Here is a 19,907-nt window from a genome sequence, read left to right on the forward strand (position 1 = left end):
TCTCACCTTCTCTATTTTATCCCCACTACAACAATAACCCTGTGAGGGCCATGACCGGCCTGAAGTCATTCAGTGAGCTTGGTGGATGAGCGGGGATTAGAGCCTGGATGTCCTGAGTCCCAGTCCAGCCACGTAACCACCATGCCACAGTGGCTTCCTTTACTCCATTGCATTTTCCATCTTTCACCCTTAAAGTCCTAGGACAAACAGGGTCAGGTTACCTAAGGAGGTGCCTTGCTTATCATGAACCTGTTCAGTTTTTAAGTACTGTAGGGGAGGCCTTTCAAGGGCTCTGTGCTTGGAAGTTGTCTGTTTGTCACTGAACACACCAGGAAAGGCTTTCTTCTGTGTTGCTTCCAAACTGTGGAATGCATTCTCTTTGACTAGCCCCCAACTGCCCAACTTTTGGAAAAGGGGTCAAGACACATTTGTGCCTAGCTATTTAATCTACCATTGTTTTAGCATCTTAGTATTTTCATGCTTTTAAAAAATGTGTTACTTTTGTCTGAATTTGTTGTGTTCTACATTGCTGCCCTTTAGCAAAGAAGGCAACATGAAACTACAATTAATTAATAAAACACATGAACTAAAACAGCATTTTCTCAGGCTGGCGCAAATGCTGAGAGTTTCCCAGGGGCTACTCTCTGCCTAGTTTGTTTGACTCCAATGAATAATTCTTTTAGTGGGAAACCCTGATGAGGACAGAGACAGAACAAGAGGAACAAAGGACGGAGATCTCAAACCTTGCCTTATTGGGTCTTAATTTTGATGGAAATGGGGCCAGAGGCACAAGGAACATAAGCAGCATTCTTCCACATTTGGGACATCCTACTGCTACAAAGCGTTTGGAAAATGTATTATAATACTGCCTTCTGCAGATCAATGGACAGCAAGATTTCACACAAGAGCAGAGAAACAAAGAGTACCGAGAATGCAGTAAGTAGGAAAGCCAAATGTGAAGGGACCAAGCTCAGTAAAAAGGAGACAGCCTCCAAGACGAACTATACTTTGACCAAGTGCATGCATTTTGCAATAAATCCTCCTTCAAGGCACTCTTAAATGACATTTCTCAACCAGTTTAAAATCCCTCTTGCTACTTATATCTGACAAATTCTTTTATATCAGGTCGAGAACAGTCAGTCCTACACTTGGCTTAAAATACTGTTTTTTCCAGAGATTTCATTAAGTGCCTCAGGAAGGGATGGGTGTGAGGGAAATGAATGTATTGAGGCAAAATAACACCCCTGCCTTTCTTGTAATATATGAGGAAGCTTCAGAAAGAAGGAAAAGAAAAAAAAAACCCATCTTAAGTATCAATCCTGGAATGGGAATTAGGGGGTATCACTTCAGCCGCTTTCAGGAAGGGGAAGAACACACTTTTTCCCTCTTCTTTGGAAATCTCCCCCAATTTCATAGTAATTAGGTGCTCTGGTGCAAGACTGGCAGCCAGCCAGAGTCTTTTAGCAGTTTATCTTACCATGGAGAACATTTCAGGAAAGCAGGAAAAATGAAAATACAAGATATCCTTTCTCCTCCCTCTCCCCTTCCCTGCCCTGAATGGGGCTCCATTCCAGATTGGCCTGAGCCCTGAGCTGCAGCAGCCAGCTCAGAGCCTGGACAGACGCTGCCGCATTTTTGTTGCTCTGCTGCCTTTCTCTATCAGATGCCAAAGCAAACATCTCTCAAGCCTGCCCTGCTACTTCTGAGAACATTCAAATCCAAGATGTTTCTGTGGGGAAGTGTGACAAAGGAACCTGCAAATGGTCCATGCATCAAAGTGAGTCACAGATTCAGAATAAATGCAGCTCTGCAGCCTGATTGAGAGATGAATCCATCTCTCACCTGGGCAGGAACCCCTGAGATCCTTACTTGTCTCTGATCCTTGGACCCCTGCTCTGTCTTCCATCTTTACTAGCACATCAGGAAAACCTGATCAGTAAGGAAGGGCAAGAGAACATCATGGTCTCCCCCTGAGATTTGCTGGCTTTCAAATAAGAGACCTTTCCTCACTGGCTCACCAGAGCTGTGGTGCAGTGGCTCATTTTCTTTTACAACATTTTGCTCCGGATTCGAAGCCTCTTCTGCTTGTTCAGCCTGAAGGCTCAGCTTGGGCTTGAGACTGGGAAGTCCTGCTAAGTACAAAAAGGTGATTTGGTCAGCTGGAAAAGAGCGTCTGAAATAAACTAAAAGGCAGCTCAGTTGAACAGCTCCCATGCACACACACCCCTCTCTTTGCAAGAGGTCAAAGTGGGGCAATGGAAATGCATCTGCAAACCAGGAGGGATTCTTAGCCTGTATTCCCAGTTGAAAGCGATGGTTTTCCCAGTTACAATGCATGGCTGTGAAAACTGGACCATAAGGAAGGCTGAGCGCCAAAGGATTGAGGCCTTTGAATTGTGGTGCTGGAGGAGACTCCTGTGAGTCCCTTGGACCGCAAGGCGATCAAACCGGTCAGTCCTAGAGGAGATCAACCCTGACAGCTCTTTAGAAGGCCAGATACTGAAGATGAAGCTCAAATATTTTGGCCACCTAATGAGAAGGAAGGACTCCCTGGAGAAGAGCCTAATGCTGGGAACAATGGATGGCAAAAGGAGGAGATGGCAGAGGATGAGGTGCCTGGATGGAGTCACTGAGGCAGTGGGTGTGAGCTTAGGTGGACTCCTGGGGATGGTGGAGGACAGGAAGGCCTGGGGGAATACAAGGAATACAACATTCCTCCAGGCCTTCCATTTAGCCCACCATTCAGATTTCCCCACCCTCACCTTGCCCCAGTAAATAAACATAGAAATCTAGAGGAAACCACATTATATATATTTGTCCTTTGGCAAGCATTTAAGAAGGTCACATATCTGAATGAGCATCTGCAAAGGCCTTGTTCTCAGAGATTTGACTGTTCAGAATCCATGGATTTTCCTCCTCCTCTTTTGTTGTCTTGCTAGGATACCCTAACTGAAAGGATATAAGGAGTGGAGGTATGGTTTGAACATCCTCTGTTAGAGGTCAGCTAGTTCTCTGCAGCTCCCAGGGCTGCCTCATATGTAGATAATGGCATTGAATGAGCTGGGTTTGCATTTCCCTCACCTAAATTATGGCCTTGCGGAACCTCCCACTGATCCATAATGCATAATGCATGATCCATAATGCAATTTCTCTTCAGGCAATGGGATATCCCTTCTCAAAGCCATCCACTGCCTTGTCGTCATACCATGAGCCTGACCCAGTACACCAGGGGTCCTCAAACTTTTTGAATAGGGGGCCAGTTGAAAGGCTGCGGTGACCCTCGTGGGCCGGTGAGGTGGGGGTGCCTGGGGGCGCGGGCCGGTGAGGTGCCGTCGGGTGTGTGTGAGGCAGCATCGGGCACGCGCGGCGGTGGCTCGTTCGCTCGGAGATCTCCCAGCGAATCCAAAACCATGTCCGAGCGAGCGAGCGAGCCACCACCTCCCCCCCACCCCCCCCGCACAGCAAGCGTGTGTGCAGGCAGCAAATGGCGGCACAGGCCGGCTACAGGAGTGTTTTAAAGGACCAGAAAATGTGTTTGAAAGTAAAATCATACTCAAATTCATTGCAATTCCTCTTCCTTATCCATAACAAGATATTCTCTGGGCATGCGCCTTCTTACTTGAATGAACCTTTGGGGAAGTCTTTTTCTCCAATCTCAGGAGATCTAAGCTTCAGCAGTCCTTTTCTTGTTCCATTATATCTGGAGAGTGAGATCAGGAGAGAGTGAAAAATTGGAACAGTGCTCAGGAAAGAGATTTTGACCATCCAGGATGTCAGAAGGGACACAGATGGTTTGTACACAAATCCAAGAATTTTGCTCCAAGGGCAAAGAGTTTTTCAATTGAACGTTTCTATTCTCTCACCCAAACTGTGTTTTGATGTGATCTCCCTTTCCTCAGTGCTGCTCAGGGATCCCCTGTTAGATCCAGTTTTGTTAAAGCTGGAAAATGAAGCCTCTTCTGGGAATTAGAAAGTCTTCTTAAAAGCAAGGAACAGCTACACAATTTGGAGTGGAGGGTCTCAGTTACACTGAATACTCATGAAGATAATGAAGTCCATCCAAAATGAATGTGAAAATGGAGGATTGGGTAGTGCAAGCTATTCAAATGCACAAATGTATTTTTGAGTGATAGAAAGACAAGGTATAATAAAACAACTCTTGGCTCCAGTGTCATATATGTGTATTTCTTACATTTTGTTGAGAAAGTCCTAGTCTGCTCTCTGGTTTTGCTTAGAGATTAACTTTTAAAGACCCTAATAAGGATTTTTTAAAAAGTCGTATAAAGTCAGCTGCACCACTGTTATAATTCCAGGTGTATTTTGAACGTCTGCTCTTTGTTAAGAGCAACTAACAGTGCCATCAGCGTTGGGGGATTACAGGTATCTAATGCAAGGCAGAAACAGCACAGGGTGAAGCCTGCCTTTGTTCTCCTCCCCAACCTTCAAAACACGTTGGCCTGGCCATCGAATTTTCTTACACGGACTCACAAATGAAGGAGCTAGAGCATGGGTCCTCAAACTATGGCCTGCGGGCCAGATCCAGCCCGTCTTTTAATTATGTGAGCCGGGGGGGCGGGGGGGCCGGTCCGGTCCTGGGCCTGCCACCGCCTTGCCCATTGAGGAAAGATGACAACAGCTGGGATTGTTTAGTTAAAAAAAAGGCAAGTAAAAGGAGTCATGATAGAAGTGTGCAAAATTATGAATGGTCCCGAGAAGGCAGATAGGGATACCTGTATCTCCCTCTGTTGTCGCCTCAGAACTCAAAGAGGTCATCCCATGAAGGTGATTGGTGAGAGAATTGGGAGAGATGAAAAGCATTTCTTCATACAGTGCAGAGTTTATGCAATTCCCTTCCAGAAGATGGTCACCAATTGAGATGGCTTTCAAAGGGGACTAGATAAATTAATGGAGAAGGCTATTGATGGCTGCTAGGCTATTATTTGCTACCTCCAGTATCAGAGGCGGCATGTCTATGGGCATCAGTTGCTGGGGAACATGGGTGGGAGGGTGCTTTTGCACTCACGTCCTGCTTGCAGGTTTCCTGTGGGCAGCTTGTTGGCCACTGTGTGAACGGAGTAAGAACACAAGAACAGCCATTCTGGATCGGACCTGAGGCCTGTACAGAGTGGCAACCCGGCTGCCCACAGGATCCCTCAAGCGGGATGGGTGCAAGACCCCCACCTGCCCAAGCTCCTCTGGGACTTGTGTGTGCTGGCATGCTGCTTCTGGTGAAGGCGGCAGCCCATAGCCAGCAAAGCTAGTAGCCATGGATAGCCTCCTCCCTCACGAACCTGCACATCCAGATTGGCGGCCATCACCACTTCCCATGGCGGCTAATTCCATAATTTAAGAATAAACAGTGTGAGGAATTCTGTCTTAAACCTTCCCACAATCAGCTTCATGGGATGACCCTGGGCTCAGGTGTTATGGAAGAGAAAGAAAATGTCCCCCTCTCCATCTGCCTTCTCCCCCCCCCCCCATGCATTATTTTAAACCCCTCTATCACCTTTTTTCTAAGCTGAACAGTCCCAGTTCTTGCTGCTGCTGTTCATAGGGACTCGCCGGGCTCATCTTACTTTTGCGTGAGTGCGGTAAAGCTTGTTTTCCAGATCGGGGTGCTTCTCCCCTGCCCTCCGGACCCACTCCCAGCGCATGCCCCTGGAGCCTTTGCAAAGGATGGGCAACCGCTGGCAAGGCGGCACTGCCTCAGCACCCTCTCCGCCACAGGTCCACCCTCTGTGTTCCAGCTGCAGAGCAACCCCTGGCTGTTCTCAAGGATCCCCGCACCGTCCTGCTGGGAACTTTCCCCACCCAGCTTCCTTCTGAAGCTTTGAGTTGGCAACAGACCATCCTTGCCGCCCTCAGTCACTGCTGGAAGGAACTGCCACACTGGAGTCATCTGCAACACCGTGCCAGCTGGTCAAGCCGCTTTCGCTCCCCTCCCTCCCTCCTGCTGCCGCCACGCTTCCCGCCTGCCACTGCAGTGCTTCCCAACCTCCTCCACTCCTTTCTCACACCCTCACTTTGATGTGCTACTTTGAGCATATCAAAGCATCCTCTGCTCCTTTCTTTCCCCATCTGCCAGCATCACCCACCCCTCGTGCAGTTGCTGGCTTCCCTGCGAAAAACTGCTCAGAAGGCAGATTATTGGCAAACTTCCCAGAATGCATTACTCTGACGCCTTGGGGGCTGGTGATGGGGCACAGGGAGCAGCCAGAGCCGAGGCTGCCGTGTTTCTGTCTTCAAAATCCCAACACACACCCATCCAATGCCTTCCCTTTCTGAAGCACTTGTGGGGCATGTACTGCTACTGTAGTTGGGACCAAAAGAACCCCACACCTGACATGGATCACAATGCGTTTTACTCTAAGGTTGCTCAGGCTATGGAGGCAGCTGCTTTATTTGGCACGGGACTGAGAAATGCCCACTACACTTCGCAAACAACTTGCTGAGGCTATAAAGGAGGCAGCGAAAGCACTTCATGTGAATGAACCGCATGGGTTTGGTGCAGGTGAAGGGTGTGGAGAATAAAGCACCCGACAGCCAAGCACAGCATGACACAGTCCTCAGTCACAGACGTGTGGATAATGGTCCCAGAGGAAGTCAGCTATGGCTGTCCGTAGGGCTTGCGTCTCCCGATGCAAAGCTTCTCCCAAGTGGGGATTCTGAGGCTGCGGGGCGGCCTGCTGCCCCTGGAAATCGATGGAAACGGCATCGCTCTCGGACTCGGGCCCGGGAAGCTGGGCGTTCTCCTCCAGCAGCACATCTCCCCTCGATTCACAGATGTTGTGAAGGATGCAGCACAAGAGGATGACATCTGCTACAAGGTCCTCCTCCACATCCAGGAGCGTGTAAAGAGAGCACCACCGGGACTTGAGTCGCCCAAATGCTCCTTCTGCAGGCAATCTCGCCCTGTTGAGGTAGTAGTTGAAGTTTTTCTCTTTGGGCGTTCCTGGAATGCGGTAGGGTGCCATGAGCCAAGGCTGAAGCGCAAAAGTCTGGTTTCCCAGGATGACGGGGCGCACCGGGACACCATGAACCACAGCAGGAGGGGCAGTGAAGAACGTGCCCCTGGCTAGCCTACCAGCCACCGGAGAATTCCAGAAGATTGCGGTGTCGTGGTTCCTTCCGGAAACGACAGCATACACGTCCATGAACCTGCCCTCTGCGTCTACAATTGCCTGCAAAGCCATGCTGTAGAAACACTTTTTATTATGGAATTCTGGCCCTTTTCCCTCCGGAGCAAGGATTCTTACACGGGATGACCCCAGGGCTCCCCCTGCATGTGGAAATCCAAGCTCACAAAACCCTTGCTGGTTCTCTTTCTCATCGCCAACCTTAATGACATCAGCCAGATACAGTTCATTCAGGGCTCGCACTGTTTCTCTGAAAATCTCACAAGCTGTCGATTTCCCAACCCCGAAGGTGGTGCTGAGAGGGAGGTAGCCCAAGTTGAATGCAAGTTTGTACAGCGTTAGCGCTAACCGTTTTTTCACAGGGACAGCCTGGCGCATTACTGTATTTTGCTTCTGGATCATCGGGCCAATTTCTTCAGCAATCATGTCAAATGTTTTCCGTGACATCCGGAAACTTCCACGGAAACGGGAATCATCCCAACTGTCTAGCTCGAGCATCGAGGCCCACGCAGCTTCTGTGCGTGGAAGAGTCCAGCAGCGTGTTAAGCACATGTCTGTGTTCAGGTGCTCAGCCATCACAACGGCCGCAAACGCGGTGCGTGCTTGCTCAACGGCGGCAGACATTCTCCGGCGCAACCGCGTCAGGCTTCGCATATGGCCACGGAGCCGGTCTCTTTCGAAGCGGAGGACTGCCCCCTCCGCGGCTCCGATGGCGCTGAGGTGCTGCTCCAAGGCTTCAATAGCCGCCGTACGGAACCGCACACGCCACCAGAAGAGCTCCTCCGCCGAGTCCCGGTACTCGACGATGCACTGCAGGCTAGTGTACATGGCAGCCACGACAGTGGGGTTGTCGCCCATGCCTTCCTCCTCAGACTTGGAAAGCTGAGATCTGTGTTCCAGCTGCACAGCTGCAGCTGCACAGGCAAATCCCCAGCTCTGGGTGGAGGAGAAGCAAGCAGACGCCAGCTGTGGACGGGGAAAGGTGTGGAGGGAAAGGAAGAGGAGGGGGAAGGATGCTTAACAGGCTGAGTATAGGTGTGTCTCCTCTACTTCCTCAACCCCATTGACATCACTAGCATTAATAGCCATGATGGAATCACTAGCATTAACCTGCAGTGTTCTGCCCCATAACTTCTTAAAACGACCATGTTTGGTTGCTGCTGCGCACCGTCAACTGGTAACAGAACTACTGGGAGGTTAACAAGTCTCTCTTCTCTCCCTTGTGTCTGGGCTCCCTCTTCTGATGGGGCCCGAATGCCGTGCTCTCTATTCTAAGCAGTTTATGAGCTACAACAAGGAAAACGTGGTGCCTCCCATGTTGGTTTTGTTCCCGGAATCTTCAAAACATTCTTGAAGAGCCACACTGAGTAAGGCAGGGGGCAAGGGGTGGGAAAGGCAAGGGGACAGAAGAAAAAGCACAGAGTTATTTCTGCACTAAAAGCATAGTTCACGTAAACACCTACTCCTACCATGGCTGGTTAACAAACCATTCAGCCTCTTCTGTTGGGCTTTTCTGTTTATTTACTTCAGACATGCACTTGAGAGCTCTGTGGTTCTTCTACCTCTACAGAAGTGGAATTGTACTGACCCTTTCAGCAAAGGGGGGTACCCTTGCAACAACGGGAAGGGAAGGGGGGGTTACTTGGGTAAAGAGGGGAAAGGATGATAACACGTACTTGTAGAGTCATCCCACATTCTCAGTTTTCCACCTGAGCAGGGGAGTAGAAATTCACTGACTACACAGGAGAGTCTATCACCAGCTCAACACAACAAGCCACAGTAAACAACCCCTGCTATGTGACAACCCAGCATGATGGGTTATGTGTGGGTTGTTAATGATGGGGCCCATGATAAGATCCCATGACCACAACCTAACCAAGTAGTGCTCACATGATTACAGCTTAACCAATTAAATGCCTTTAAAAGATTTCACGCGGACATGGCTTGCTGTGTTCTTCAAACTTGGGTGGTGAGTCGCTACATACGAACAGAGAATTGTATGCTGCTCATCAGTTGTTTCACTGCTGCTTTTATTATGTTCTTGCTGTTTTGTTGTGTTTTTGTCACTTTTAATCTTCCAGCACTTTTATGCGTTTTGTTGTAGTATGATGATGAAGGAGGCCAAGAAATATTTTAATGCATCAATACATGTTTCACAAGGCTGCAAAGGTGACTGGCAAGAACAGTTAAAGGTGTGGGTGTGGGGGGAGGGGGTTGGATCACACTGCATGCCAGGGCAGCAAAGGCTTTTTGGGAACCAACAAGATGCCTTCCAGATGTGCAGAATACCAGCTCCTGAAATTCCCAGCCAGGCGTACAGGATCCTGGAGGGCAACATATCTGGGTTGAATCTTGAAAGGCACAGTCCTGTTAGGAAGGCTACATGGCACCATTTTGCTGTGGATCCCAATAACAATAGTAAAGGCACTGTATAAAATCTGTTTTATTTACTGTAGGTGTATGCAGGTTTTAATTGTGGACAATGTTTTTTGTTGTCTTGAACAATATGGTGCTACTGTACTTTGAAATGATATTGCAGTTTTCATTTTTGTTGCAGTTTCATTTGGTTTAGTTTGTTAAAGTGCACTGAACTTCAATTTGATGAAAAGGGTGGACTTTTTTCTTAATAGAGAATCAAGGCAAATTAGGGTTTGAAATTTTAAGTGTTTTAGTCAGAAGTAGTAAAGATAATAGATTTTGTAGGAAGATGTCATCAGAAGAGCAGAGAAATGAGGCAGGAAAGCAGAGGAGTTTGATGACTCTAAGTGCTAATGTATAAACCCAGCTGAACTGAGTGGGGCTTGCTTCTGGACAAATAACTATTTGTTTCTGATATGTTTCCTCTAAAGAGCTCAAAATACTCTACACATGGTTCTTCCCCCATCCCGCATTTTCTTCTCACACCAACCCTGCCAGGTAAGGTAGATTCAGAAAACAAGAGAGAGCATGCATGTATGTGATCAAAGAGCACATGAGTGGGCTCCTTGGATGTGCAGGGATTTGAACTCGACTCTCTTCCTGTTCTAGTCCAAACTACTATAACAGGAGTCCTAGTCCAGCATGCCTGAATGGCCCCAGCTGATGGAAGGCTGAGCTAACCACTACTCCAGACCGCCTTGGGCTCGCGCTGCACCTCCGCCCAGCATCGGCCCCGTGCGTCGCATGCGCTCAGGGTCCCCGCCCCGCAAAATCCTAAAGGCTGCACCCCCAATCCCCGCCATCTTCCCTGCACCCTAAAACCACACTCACCAGGAGTCCTTCAACAAGCGACCTCCGCAGCGGCTTCTTTACTTAGCAACTCCCTCAGAGTCTTTTTCTATGTTTGGCTGCACCAGAAATTCTCACTGGACCTCTCCGAGCCCAAATGGCATTTCCAAGATGGAGATGGAGGGAGAGACGCGGAAAGAAAAAGGGCGAGCGCGTTTTTAAGCAAATCAAGACCCACCAATCCACCCCCTTCTTCCCTGCTCATCGACCTGTCGTTCAGCCGGGAGGGCTTAGCGGTTGTGCTTTGCTTTTCCGCTCACCAGCATGTGACATGAGCAAAACCGACAACTCTTGCAACGGCGATCTGAACACATGGATGGAGCCAGGGTGGATGTGTTCAGCCATCGATTGCTTCGGGCTGGAAATTTGGAAATAAGGTCTGCCACGGCAGAATTGTTTAGGCCCGAGAAATCCCCCTTTTCGCATTTATTCCCCCCCCCCGCACCTCCTAAATTTTTAACCTGAATTAAGTCCCCTGCGGCTCTTGTGGATTTTCTCCCTGCCAGTCAAATGCATGGGAGTTGCATGGCCGTCGTTACTCGGGAGTAGGTCTATTCAATTAAATAACGTTTATTTATTTTTGGATTTATATCCTGCCTTTTTCCTACAAAGGGCTCAAGGCAGCTTACATCTCCTCCATCCACAACAACAACCCTGCGAAGTAGGTTGGGCTGAGAGTCTGTGACTGGCCCAAAGTCACCCAGTTGGCTCCATGGCTGAGCGGGGACTAGAACCCAGATCGTCTGAATCCCAGTCTCATGCTTTTAACCACTACACCACACTTCTAAGTAAAACAACACAGAATCAGGCTGCAGGTATTTTTTGTGTTTCCATGTGTGAGAAATCAAATGTTACTGTTGCTAAGTGTTAAGGGTGAAAAACAGGAATAGGACAGGATCATTGAAGTCTCTTAAGGCAAATGAGAATCAAAACATGTAAATGGTTGTTCTAAGAGTAACAATGTTTCTTATATCAAAATTCCCGAAAAATACCAGAAGGGATAAAATTAGGGGACAGTGGTTGTCAGAATCCCGGAATCTCAATTTGAGAAGAGGGAATAAAACTTGGGTTCGTGGGAAAGACCAAGCGTCCAGACCATCTGAGTCTTTATTGTTTTACCCCCAAGGTTCCCGCGGTACAATCACAATAATGCATGCATAACCGGGCAGACAGAGGTGAACTCTGCTGCCAAGCTTCAATACCATTACAAGGCATTTATAGGTACACAGGTACAGGGCAATTGATGACAGAATGCAGAGATTACAATAAGATTCTGAGGTCATCCCATACAGAACAGATAAAGAAATGTCAGTCAATCACACTGTAACTATGAGATTAAGATATTTCTGTTGTAAGCCGCCCCGAGGCTGTTGTAAGCCGCCCCGAGGCTTCGGCAAGGGGCGGCATAGAAATGTTATAATAATAATAATAATAATAATAATAATAATAATAATTGCCTGTATTGACACTCTAGTTGAGTAACTTGAACCCATCTCCAGGTCTGTTCAGACATGCAAATTCAAGCTACTAGAAACTATTCATGATAAGCTCAGACCCTTATCTCTAAAACATTCTGCATGATCAGGGCACATGAAGCCCTCTGGGTATCAAAAGATTATTGTAAACTGAATTCCAACAATGACTATTTACAATGTATATTTGGGCTAAAATGGCCTGTCTACTGTAGCCCACAGCTAAAGGTGAGAGAAAGAAGCCGGGGGGGGGGGGGGCATGCCATTTAAACAGTGACAGCTTGGTTTTGAGAAGGAAGACAGGATTTGATCCCACAATGCAAAGGCACACAGGAGTAATGCTTTTCAGACAGGATTCATCCAAATTTTCCCAACATGGTAAAACTGTCACCTTCAGTGGAGGAGAGCAGACAATGGATTACTTTACAACTGGCAATAACGAGGCTGGAGAAAGGCCTATTCTCATTATCTCATCCTCCCCACAAGATTTAAGAAACATTTTGGTGTCAAGTAAGACAGGGACTGCAGCCAAGAAATTAAAAGACGCTTGCTCCTGGGGAGGAAAGCTATGGCAAATCTAGACAGCATACTAAAAAGCAGAGACATCACATATATATACAAAATTGCATATAGTGAAGGCTATGATTTTCCCAGTTGCAATGTATGGCTGTGAAAGCTGTACCATAAGGAAGGCTGAGCGCCGAAGGATTGAGGCCTTTGAATTGTGGTGCTGGAGGAGACTCCTGCAAGTCCCTTGGACAGCAAGATGATCAAACCGGTCAGTCCTAGAGGAGATCAACCCTGGCTGCTCTTTAGAAGGCCAGTTCCTGAAGATGAAACTCAAATACTTTGGCCACCTAATGAGAAGGAAGGACTCCCTGGAGAAGAGCCTAATGCTGGGAACAATAGATGGCAGAAGAAGAAGGGGACGGCAGAGGATGAGGTGGCTGGATGGAGTCACTGGGGCAGTTAGTGTGAGCTTAGGTGGACTCCGGGGGATGGTGGAGGACAGAAAGGCCTGGAGGAGTGTTGTCCATGGGGTCGCAATGGGTCGGACACGACTTCGCGACTAACAACAACAAGAATTTTCAAGGCCACTTCGGCCTGTTGACCTCTTAGAAGGTACTGCGCACTCTTAATGGGCTTATGAATAGTAAACGACACACCTCTCATAGGTAATAGGCTCATTAGCATGAACATGGGATGTATGAGCGGGAGGGGGGAACATATTAAGAAGTAGTATGATATAGGAAGATGGGGAAGATGGTGACTTAGTAACCAGCCAATGGCGAAGCGGGGATAGTGTTGAGCATCGGGGAAAGGAATGTATAAAATCTCTTGTAAACAATAAAAGATTGCTCTTTGTTTCTCAGACTACTGAGGCATTGAGCCAACCTTTGCAAACGCTTTTTGTATGGAATAAACTGCTTGTACCTACTCGAATCCTGTCTCAAGGAGTTTTAACATGCTTGCTCTGTGACTCCTTAGCAAAAGTGGCCAGCCAGCTCCTGGCTTTCCTCCCTTACCTGGCGGACAGCAAGATCCATGGAAGCCCAGCAAGAAACCACGTAGGCTAACCTTTGAGCTTTTGGGGAAGATAAATGACACAGAAACGTATTAATAGAACGATATGTACCCAACTTTTGTTGGTGTGTCTCAATATTCAGAATTTATTTATTTATTTTAAACAGTTATATGTCCCCTATTTCACCCATGGCATCTCTAGGCAGCTAACATCAAATACTGTAATAACATTTGTTTTTCTTTTAAGCATCACATGCGATGCTTAATATCCTGACTTTCAGAGCGGTGGCAAACCCTGCCAAAAGAGCTTTGCAGTACCTCAAAAATCGATAAATTTAGGGTGCAATCCTATGCAAATTTAGACTGAAAAAAAAGGCCTACCATTCGCAGCATGTTCCAGCCAGCCTGTGTTGGATTGCACTTTTAGACTGCAATCCTGGCCACTTAACTGTGGAGAAGACTGCTTTGAAACATATGGCATATTCTTCTGAGTATACATGTTCAGGACAGCATTAAATATGCCACAAGGTATTAATATGCAAGAGATGCACATTTTGAATATATAGATTAATCACAACTATATAATTACACCATTTAAATGCCAACAATGAAGAAATAGAAATTATGAAAGATTTTGCACATCTTGGCTCCATCATCAACCGAAACAGAGACTGTAGCCTAGAAGCTAGAAGAAGACTGAGACTTGGAAGAGCAGCAACGAAGGAAATAGACTAAGATCAGGTGCAAGCAAATTTCACTTAAGACAAGGATCATCCACACTATTGTATCCCTGATCACTTTGTAAGGGTGTGTAGGCTGGACAACGAAGAAAGCCGATGAAGAAAATGGACACATTCAAAATATGGTGCTGGAGGAGAGCTTTGTTATTTGTTGTTATTTGTACAAACTGTAGCCATGCGGAACAACTGACAGACTCCGCTGCTGTTGCAATCGGGATCTTCCAGCCTTGTTCTGGCTTTGGAGTAGTGCGCAACTTGCTCAACAAAAGCAGTGCTCTGCACTGAGTAATGTCTGTCTAGAAGGGACAGCTGAGGTATGTGCCCCCATCCTGGTCACCAGGGATGTACCACCTGTCCGAGCACCAGCCTCCACTAGAGGTTTCTCCCAAACAGGTTCTGTGGTGTCCAGGACATCCTAAACAGGAATGTCTGCTGTATAAAGTGCAATTTTCATCCTGAGACTTTTATATAATAGAAAGGCATATAAAAGCTTTTAACAAATAAATTTCAAGTCAGAGGAAATACCGTGTACCAAAGACACAGTCACTTTCCAATGGCATGAATCGATGAGACCTTCCGTTCGCTATTCTACTCCTCTCTGAACATCAACTTCTTCATATGTTAAGAGCTTTCTATAAATTGCAGGTGGTTGTTTGGCTGTTTGCATAGAACTAAGAAGTCCTCCATTAATTTTGGGAATCCTGAAGCACCAAGTGCATGGACCCATCTGAGATGCAGAATGTATGCTTTATTTGAAGAGATTGCCAATGTACACTTCGAAACAGCTAGTATTTTCATATTGAATCTGCAAAAGGAAGAAATTCACGCACTTACCAAAGTGAGGATATCCCTGTCGGCCCACTGCTTCCAAAGAAAAGAGATCCCCGGGCTCAGGTTGCACCATACCCTCAGTTAGAGATGTGAGAAGTGAGTCAAGCCACGGCTGAGGGGCCGGACGTGCTCTCCCTCGCTAGCTGCCAGACCTGGAAGCGAAGACAAACCTTCTGTGTTTAGATGCGTGGAACCCAGTGCCATCCATTTGACAACTGGTGTCATTTATGTGGATTCTCAACCTACCCAGTGGTGAAGCTGTGATGGGGAGGTAACAGTCTGCCTGTTGGCATAGGGAAAGAAGACGCCTTTGGTATTAAAGCTATAGATCAGGGCAGTTAAAACCTCCTCCTTCTATTGGAAGCTGTAATTTTTTGGGGGTAGAAGTGTTGGGGGGAACTTCCCCAAATGCATTTCCTAAATAATGTGTTGAATCTTTGGAAAAATAGTTGGGAACAGAGGGCAGAATGGCTCTGAAGGATATCTCTTATCTGAGGGAATATGTACATTTTTATGAACAGCTTTTCTCCACTGAGAGTGAGGTCCGCATTCTGAGATTTAAGGAAATTTCAGGTATAAAGAATAATGGATCTAGTTTGACCATCTGTGAAACAATCTTGGGGATCTTAAATGCCAGATAAAGTATGGCTTCGGGATACTGCTTAAATTGTCTTTTGGAAATTAGATTAGAGGGAAGTTTTCCTCCTGATTTGATACAATTGATCATGAATCCCAACAATGCCTAAAAAGTGCTTATTAAGATTATGAACACCAGTAAAGAGTTTTCAGGCTCATCAATAAACAAAACAATAAACGTAAAGGATAGACATATCTTCTGTGGTATGAGGCACAGAATCCTGAATTTCCTTTTCCTGCTGGATGCAAAAGCAAACAGATCCAGACAGATGTTAAATATCATTGCAGAAAGCGGACAGTCCTGTCATTTGTCTCCTTCAAGTGGAAATATATATATATGCAGTTGACATTTAAAATTATCAAAAGAGGCCTTGCTGGTCATTCCAAGATAACAGAATGACAGGGGCAGAGCTCCTTGGTAGTGGTACCTTCTCCATGGAAACTGCTCCTCTGCAGTTTGGGGGGAAAGAAAATATGGCATATTTCAAACGCCTGCTAAAATGCATTTGCTTACTTAGGTTTTTCCTAGTGTAATCATGCTGCCCCTCCCCCCTTTTGCTAATTTTTTGCTCCGTTTTATTTTAATGGCAGTAATTTTTGACATTGTATTACAATTGTGCTTTTAATGTTTGTATGTCAGCCACATGGGAATTTTATTAAATTTAAGGGATATATAAATATTACGAAATAAATAATAAATGGTGGAGGAGAAAACTCCGTTGGTCCAGACCTGTGACCATACGTAAGTTCACATAAGCTGTCACATTCAGATTATTCGAGCATTGGAGGAGGTATCTCTGGACCCATCTCTGATTTGCAGCTTGTTGCCAAAGGCAACCTGAAGAAAGGTATTTGCTGAAGCATTTCTGTGAAATTCGTCTTGACACCTTCTTGTGCTGGAACAAAGAGGAAATGTGCTTTCACCCTGCAAAGAAATAAATATGTCCAAATACCAACATTGAATTCCTCCTTCTCTTAGACTGGCTTCTTATGTAGCCAACTTATTATCCACACAGAAGAGGAAAGAGTCAACAGGCATTGAAGGAACCCCACAGCTGGGTGAACTGCCCTCTCTTTGTGTAAGAAAAATCTAAGTGTGCGTGTGCGTGTGCGCGTGTGTGTGTGTGGAGGGGGAGATACCCGCTGAACAGTCCAATGAGGTGAGTTTGTACACATGGAAGGCTAGCTGCTTGTTGAAGGAGAAAATGGAAAAAGCATGTTGGGAGAGGAGAATGGAGTAGCGCATCTTGGAAAAAAGCATGGCTAAAGAAGAGACAGTCTAAAAAGAAGTGCTTTAACTGCAAAAAATATTGTGACATGGCAGGTGTGTCCAAGGTTAATTTGTTGGGAAAAGAGGCCAGTATCCAATGCACAAGCTAGGCTGGGTTAGTCTAATCCACATTTGTTCTGGCAGCAGCTGTCTCATATTCACAGTAACTAAAAAGATGCTGAACACTGGAAACTGTCATTCCAAGCCAGACTACAGGCACCTGTAGTCCAGACTGATCTGACCGGCAATGGCTTAGCTGTGCCATCTCAGCCTCACAGCCTTTTCCGCCCCAATTGCCTGGGGATTTCAGAATTTATTCTTGGCCTCTCTGTGCAAAGCATGTGTTCTGCCACTGAGCTATGACTCTTGCCCTACATTATCAGTGTAAAAGAGCCACACTTCTTTTTAAGTAAAAAGAAAATGAATGGACACAAACACAGCTTTGTTTCTCTCCTTTAACCCTTGAGCTGATTCTCTCCTAGTCAAATCAATGGGGTGTGTAAACTCTGGACAGAAAGAAAGGGCATCCACACCCATAGGAAATAATTGACACAAAATGTGGCATGGACTATTGGATTGTCTTTAAAAGAGGCTTAGACAAATTCATGGAGGAGATTCTTTAGAAAGGTCGTAATACTTTTAGTTGATGCACAGCCCATCCTTCCTTGCATGAAGCACAAGGATTTTATGCTGCTTTAACGTGGTGCCCGACGCCCTCACAGCACCCAGGGCCCATGCCACTCCCGTTACTTCATTTTTGGGGGCTTTTTTAAACCAGGAAGCTGCATGGGAAGTGATGCACTTGAACACCCTCATCTTTATTTCCAAAATAGCTGCTCGTTCCAAAGGAGACAGAAGTCGTGGGTGGCTGCCGTGCATCGTTTTGAGGCAACAATGAGGAAAAGGTAAACTGAAAATGGTAGAGAGAATCCTGGTGACTGGAGAGGTGGGAGCAAGGGAAGCGTTTTCCCTCAGAGGTACTGGGGGAATCCTTCTTTAAGCATCACCACGAGCGAGTCTTTTGTTGTGCTTCGTAGGCCAAATACACGATTTGGCGTTTGGGGTCAGATCCTCTCTTTGCCTTGCACTTGGCCAAGGTACTTGCCGCTCAGCATCATCTGTTTGCTTTCTGGGAAATGGGTTCTGGAGCAGAACACTAGATTCCAAAAAGTGTGTGAAGGTCCAATTTCATCTCTGCCTCGTCCCATGTCCTGAGCAAGTTAGTTTTCTTTTAGTCTTACCCACTTGCCCTCTGAGAGATGATAGGCCTCCTGTGAAAGGAGGGTGGAGTCCGCCTCAGTACATACTGACCTGGGCTGTGTCTAAAGACAACCCATGATTTAATTAACCCACTGTTGCTGTCTTAGCCAGAGCAAACCCATCATTTGCTTGCTAGACAATCAAATCACCCACAGGCTGGTTTTACCAACTCCATGCTTTTTAAATTCTTCCTTTTTACCCACTTCCTCCCCATGTCCTGAAGGCTTTGACAGTGCCAAAGTACTATCAGGGATTGATGTATCAGCCGCATCCTCCCCCCCCCCCCCAATTCATCCATTCTGCATTCTAAACGTGTAATCCTCCAGTTGCTTCCAGACCTGCTCAAAACATCCCCATGAAAAGCTCCCCCGATCTCCGCCTGTTCACCATCCCTGTGGAAGCGCGTGAAACATGGCGTCTGTTCCTTTCTTTCTGCAAGATGGAGGAACGACAGAAGAAATGTGTCACTCACCTGCCAATACTGATCAACACTCCTCCATTTCGAGTCAATCTCCTCTCAGATTTGTTCCCCCAAAATGAATTTAAGCTTCCGCCCTACCTCCAGTCCCAAACACAGTCTTCCACTGCCGTACCCTCTCACATGTGCTGGCAGCTTGGACAAAGACAGCAGCACACATGGATTTATGTAATAATTTTAATGTTTGCTTATTCCTAGCAGTAGAAGGCAAAAGATTCTAGTCAGCTACTTAACACGGTGCAAATACTAAGCTCTGCATGGGCATCCATGTACCCCCAACAATCTATCTAGAGGGAGGCTGGGAGTATAAGTGGCCAGCACGAAAGCGGCTCCCAATATCCGTAACTGTTGGCGGAGTAATATGCAGTCCTTAACCACCAATAACATGAAGATAAATCTCCTGGACGAACTCAGCTATTGCTCTGCGAGTATGTCTCTCACACCCCAGCATGACTCTGTGCTGCGCTGGGAGTTCACTGGGCCTGGAGATGCCTGCGGGTGCCGTGATCCTATGGGGAAGACTTCTTTGTCCACCTGGGTTCCTGGAAGCTGAGGGTTATCCTCCAAGGGTGCATCCCCATGCGGCTCACAGGTGTTGTGGAGGATGCGGCAGGTGAGAATGATATCCACAGGGAGCTCTTCCTCACTATCTCAGCTTTAGCCATCCAAATGCTCTCTCCACTGCTTGTCTGGCCCTGTTGGGGAAGCAGTTGAATTCCCACCCCCAGTGAGCAGTAGGGTGCCATAAGCTATGGCTGAACCACGAAAGCCCGGTTCCCGAGGAAGAGCAGGCATGCTATCACCCCATGGGGGTGGGGGGCACTGAAGAACATGCCCACGGGAAGCTTATCTTTGGGAACTCCAAAAGACTTCCACATCATGAATTCCACTGAAGACACCCATGTAAAAATCTACCAGACTGTGGCACTCTGGACTGCTCCCTTCGGGAACATGGATGCTCATGTGGCAGGCATTAAGCGCACCACACGTCCAAGGTTAGCCCAGTTCTCCAAAATCTTGAAGGACTTTTCTTTCAGCACCCGGTGTTATGATATCCACCAGGTAGGGCTCATTCAGGACTCGCGCCAGCTCCCTGAAAGTTTCACAGGCTTTCAAAGGTGATCCTGAACAGTACATGGCCTGGTTCAAATGCCGGTTTGTACGTCTAATTGCAAGGGGTTTGTTGTTGTTGTTGTTGTTATGGGAACTACTATATGCATATCAGTATCCTGCTGCTGGATTATTATTACATTTATATCCTGCCTTTTTTTCTCTTGCAAGGAGACCAAGTTT

General features: G+C 46.8%; 1 protein-coding gene across 1 annotated transcript; it reads right to left on the reverse strand.

The window, feature by feature from the left end:
- Positions 1 to 6,367: 6,367 nt before the first annotated feature.
- LOC123017799 (protein ALP1-like) lies at positions 6,368 to 10,667 on the reverse strand. Its single transcript, XM_044419383.1, has 2 exons — positions 10,386 to 10,667; positions 6,368 to 8,499 (listed from the first exon to the last, which is right to left on the reverse strand). Exon 2 carries the CDS (start codon positions 7,992 to 7,994, stop codon positions 6,567 to 6,569), a length of 1,428 nt encoding a protein of 475 aa, XP_044275318.1. The 5' UTR covers positions 7,995 to 8,499; positions 10,386 to 10,667; the 3' UTR covers positions 6,368 to 6,566.
- Positions 10,668 to 19,907: the final 9,240 nt, after the last annotated feature.

This window comes from Varanus komodoensis, unplaced genomic scaffold (genome assembly GCF_004798865.1).
Source record: "Varanus komodoensis strain SLA01 unplaced genomic scaffold, ASM479886v1 scaffold102, whole genome shotgun sequence".
Lineage (NCBI taxonomy): Eukaryota > Metazoa > Chordata > Lepidosauria > Squamata > Varanidae > Varanus > Varanus komodoensis.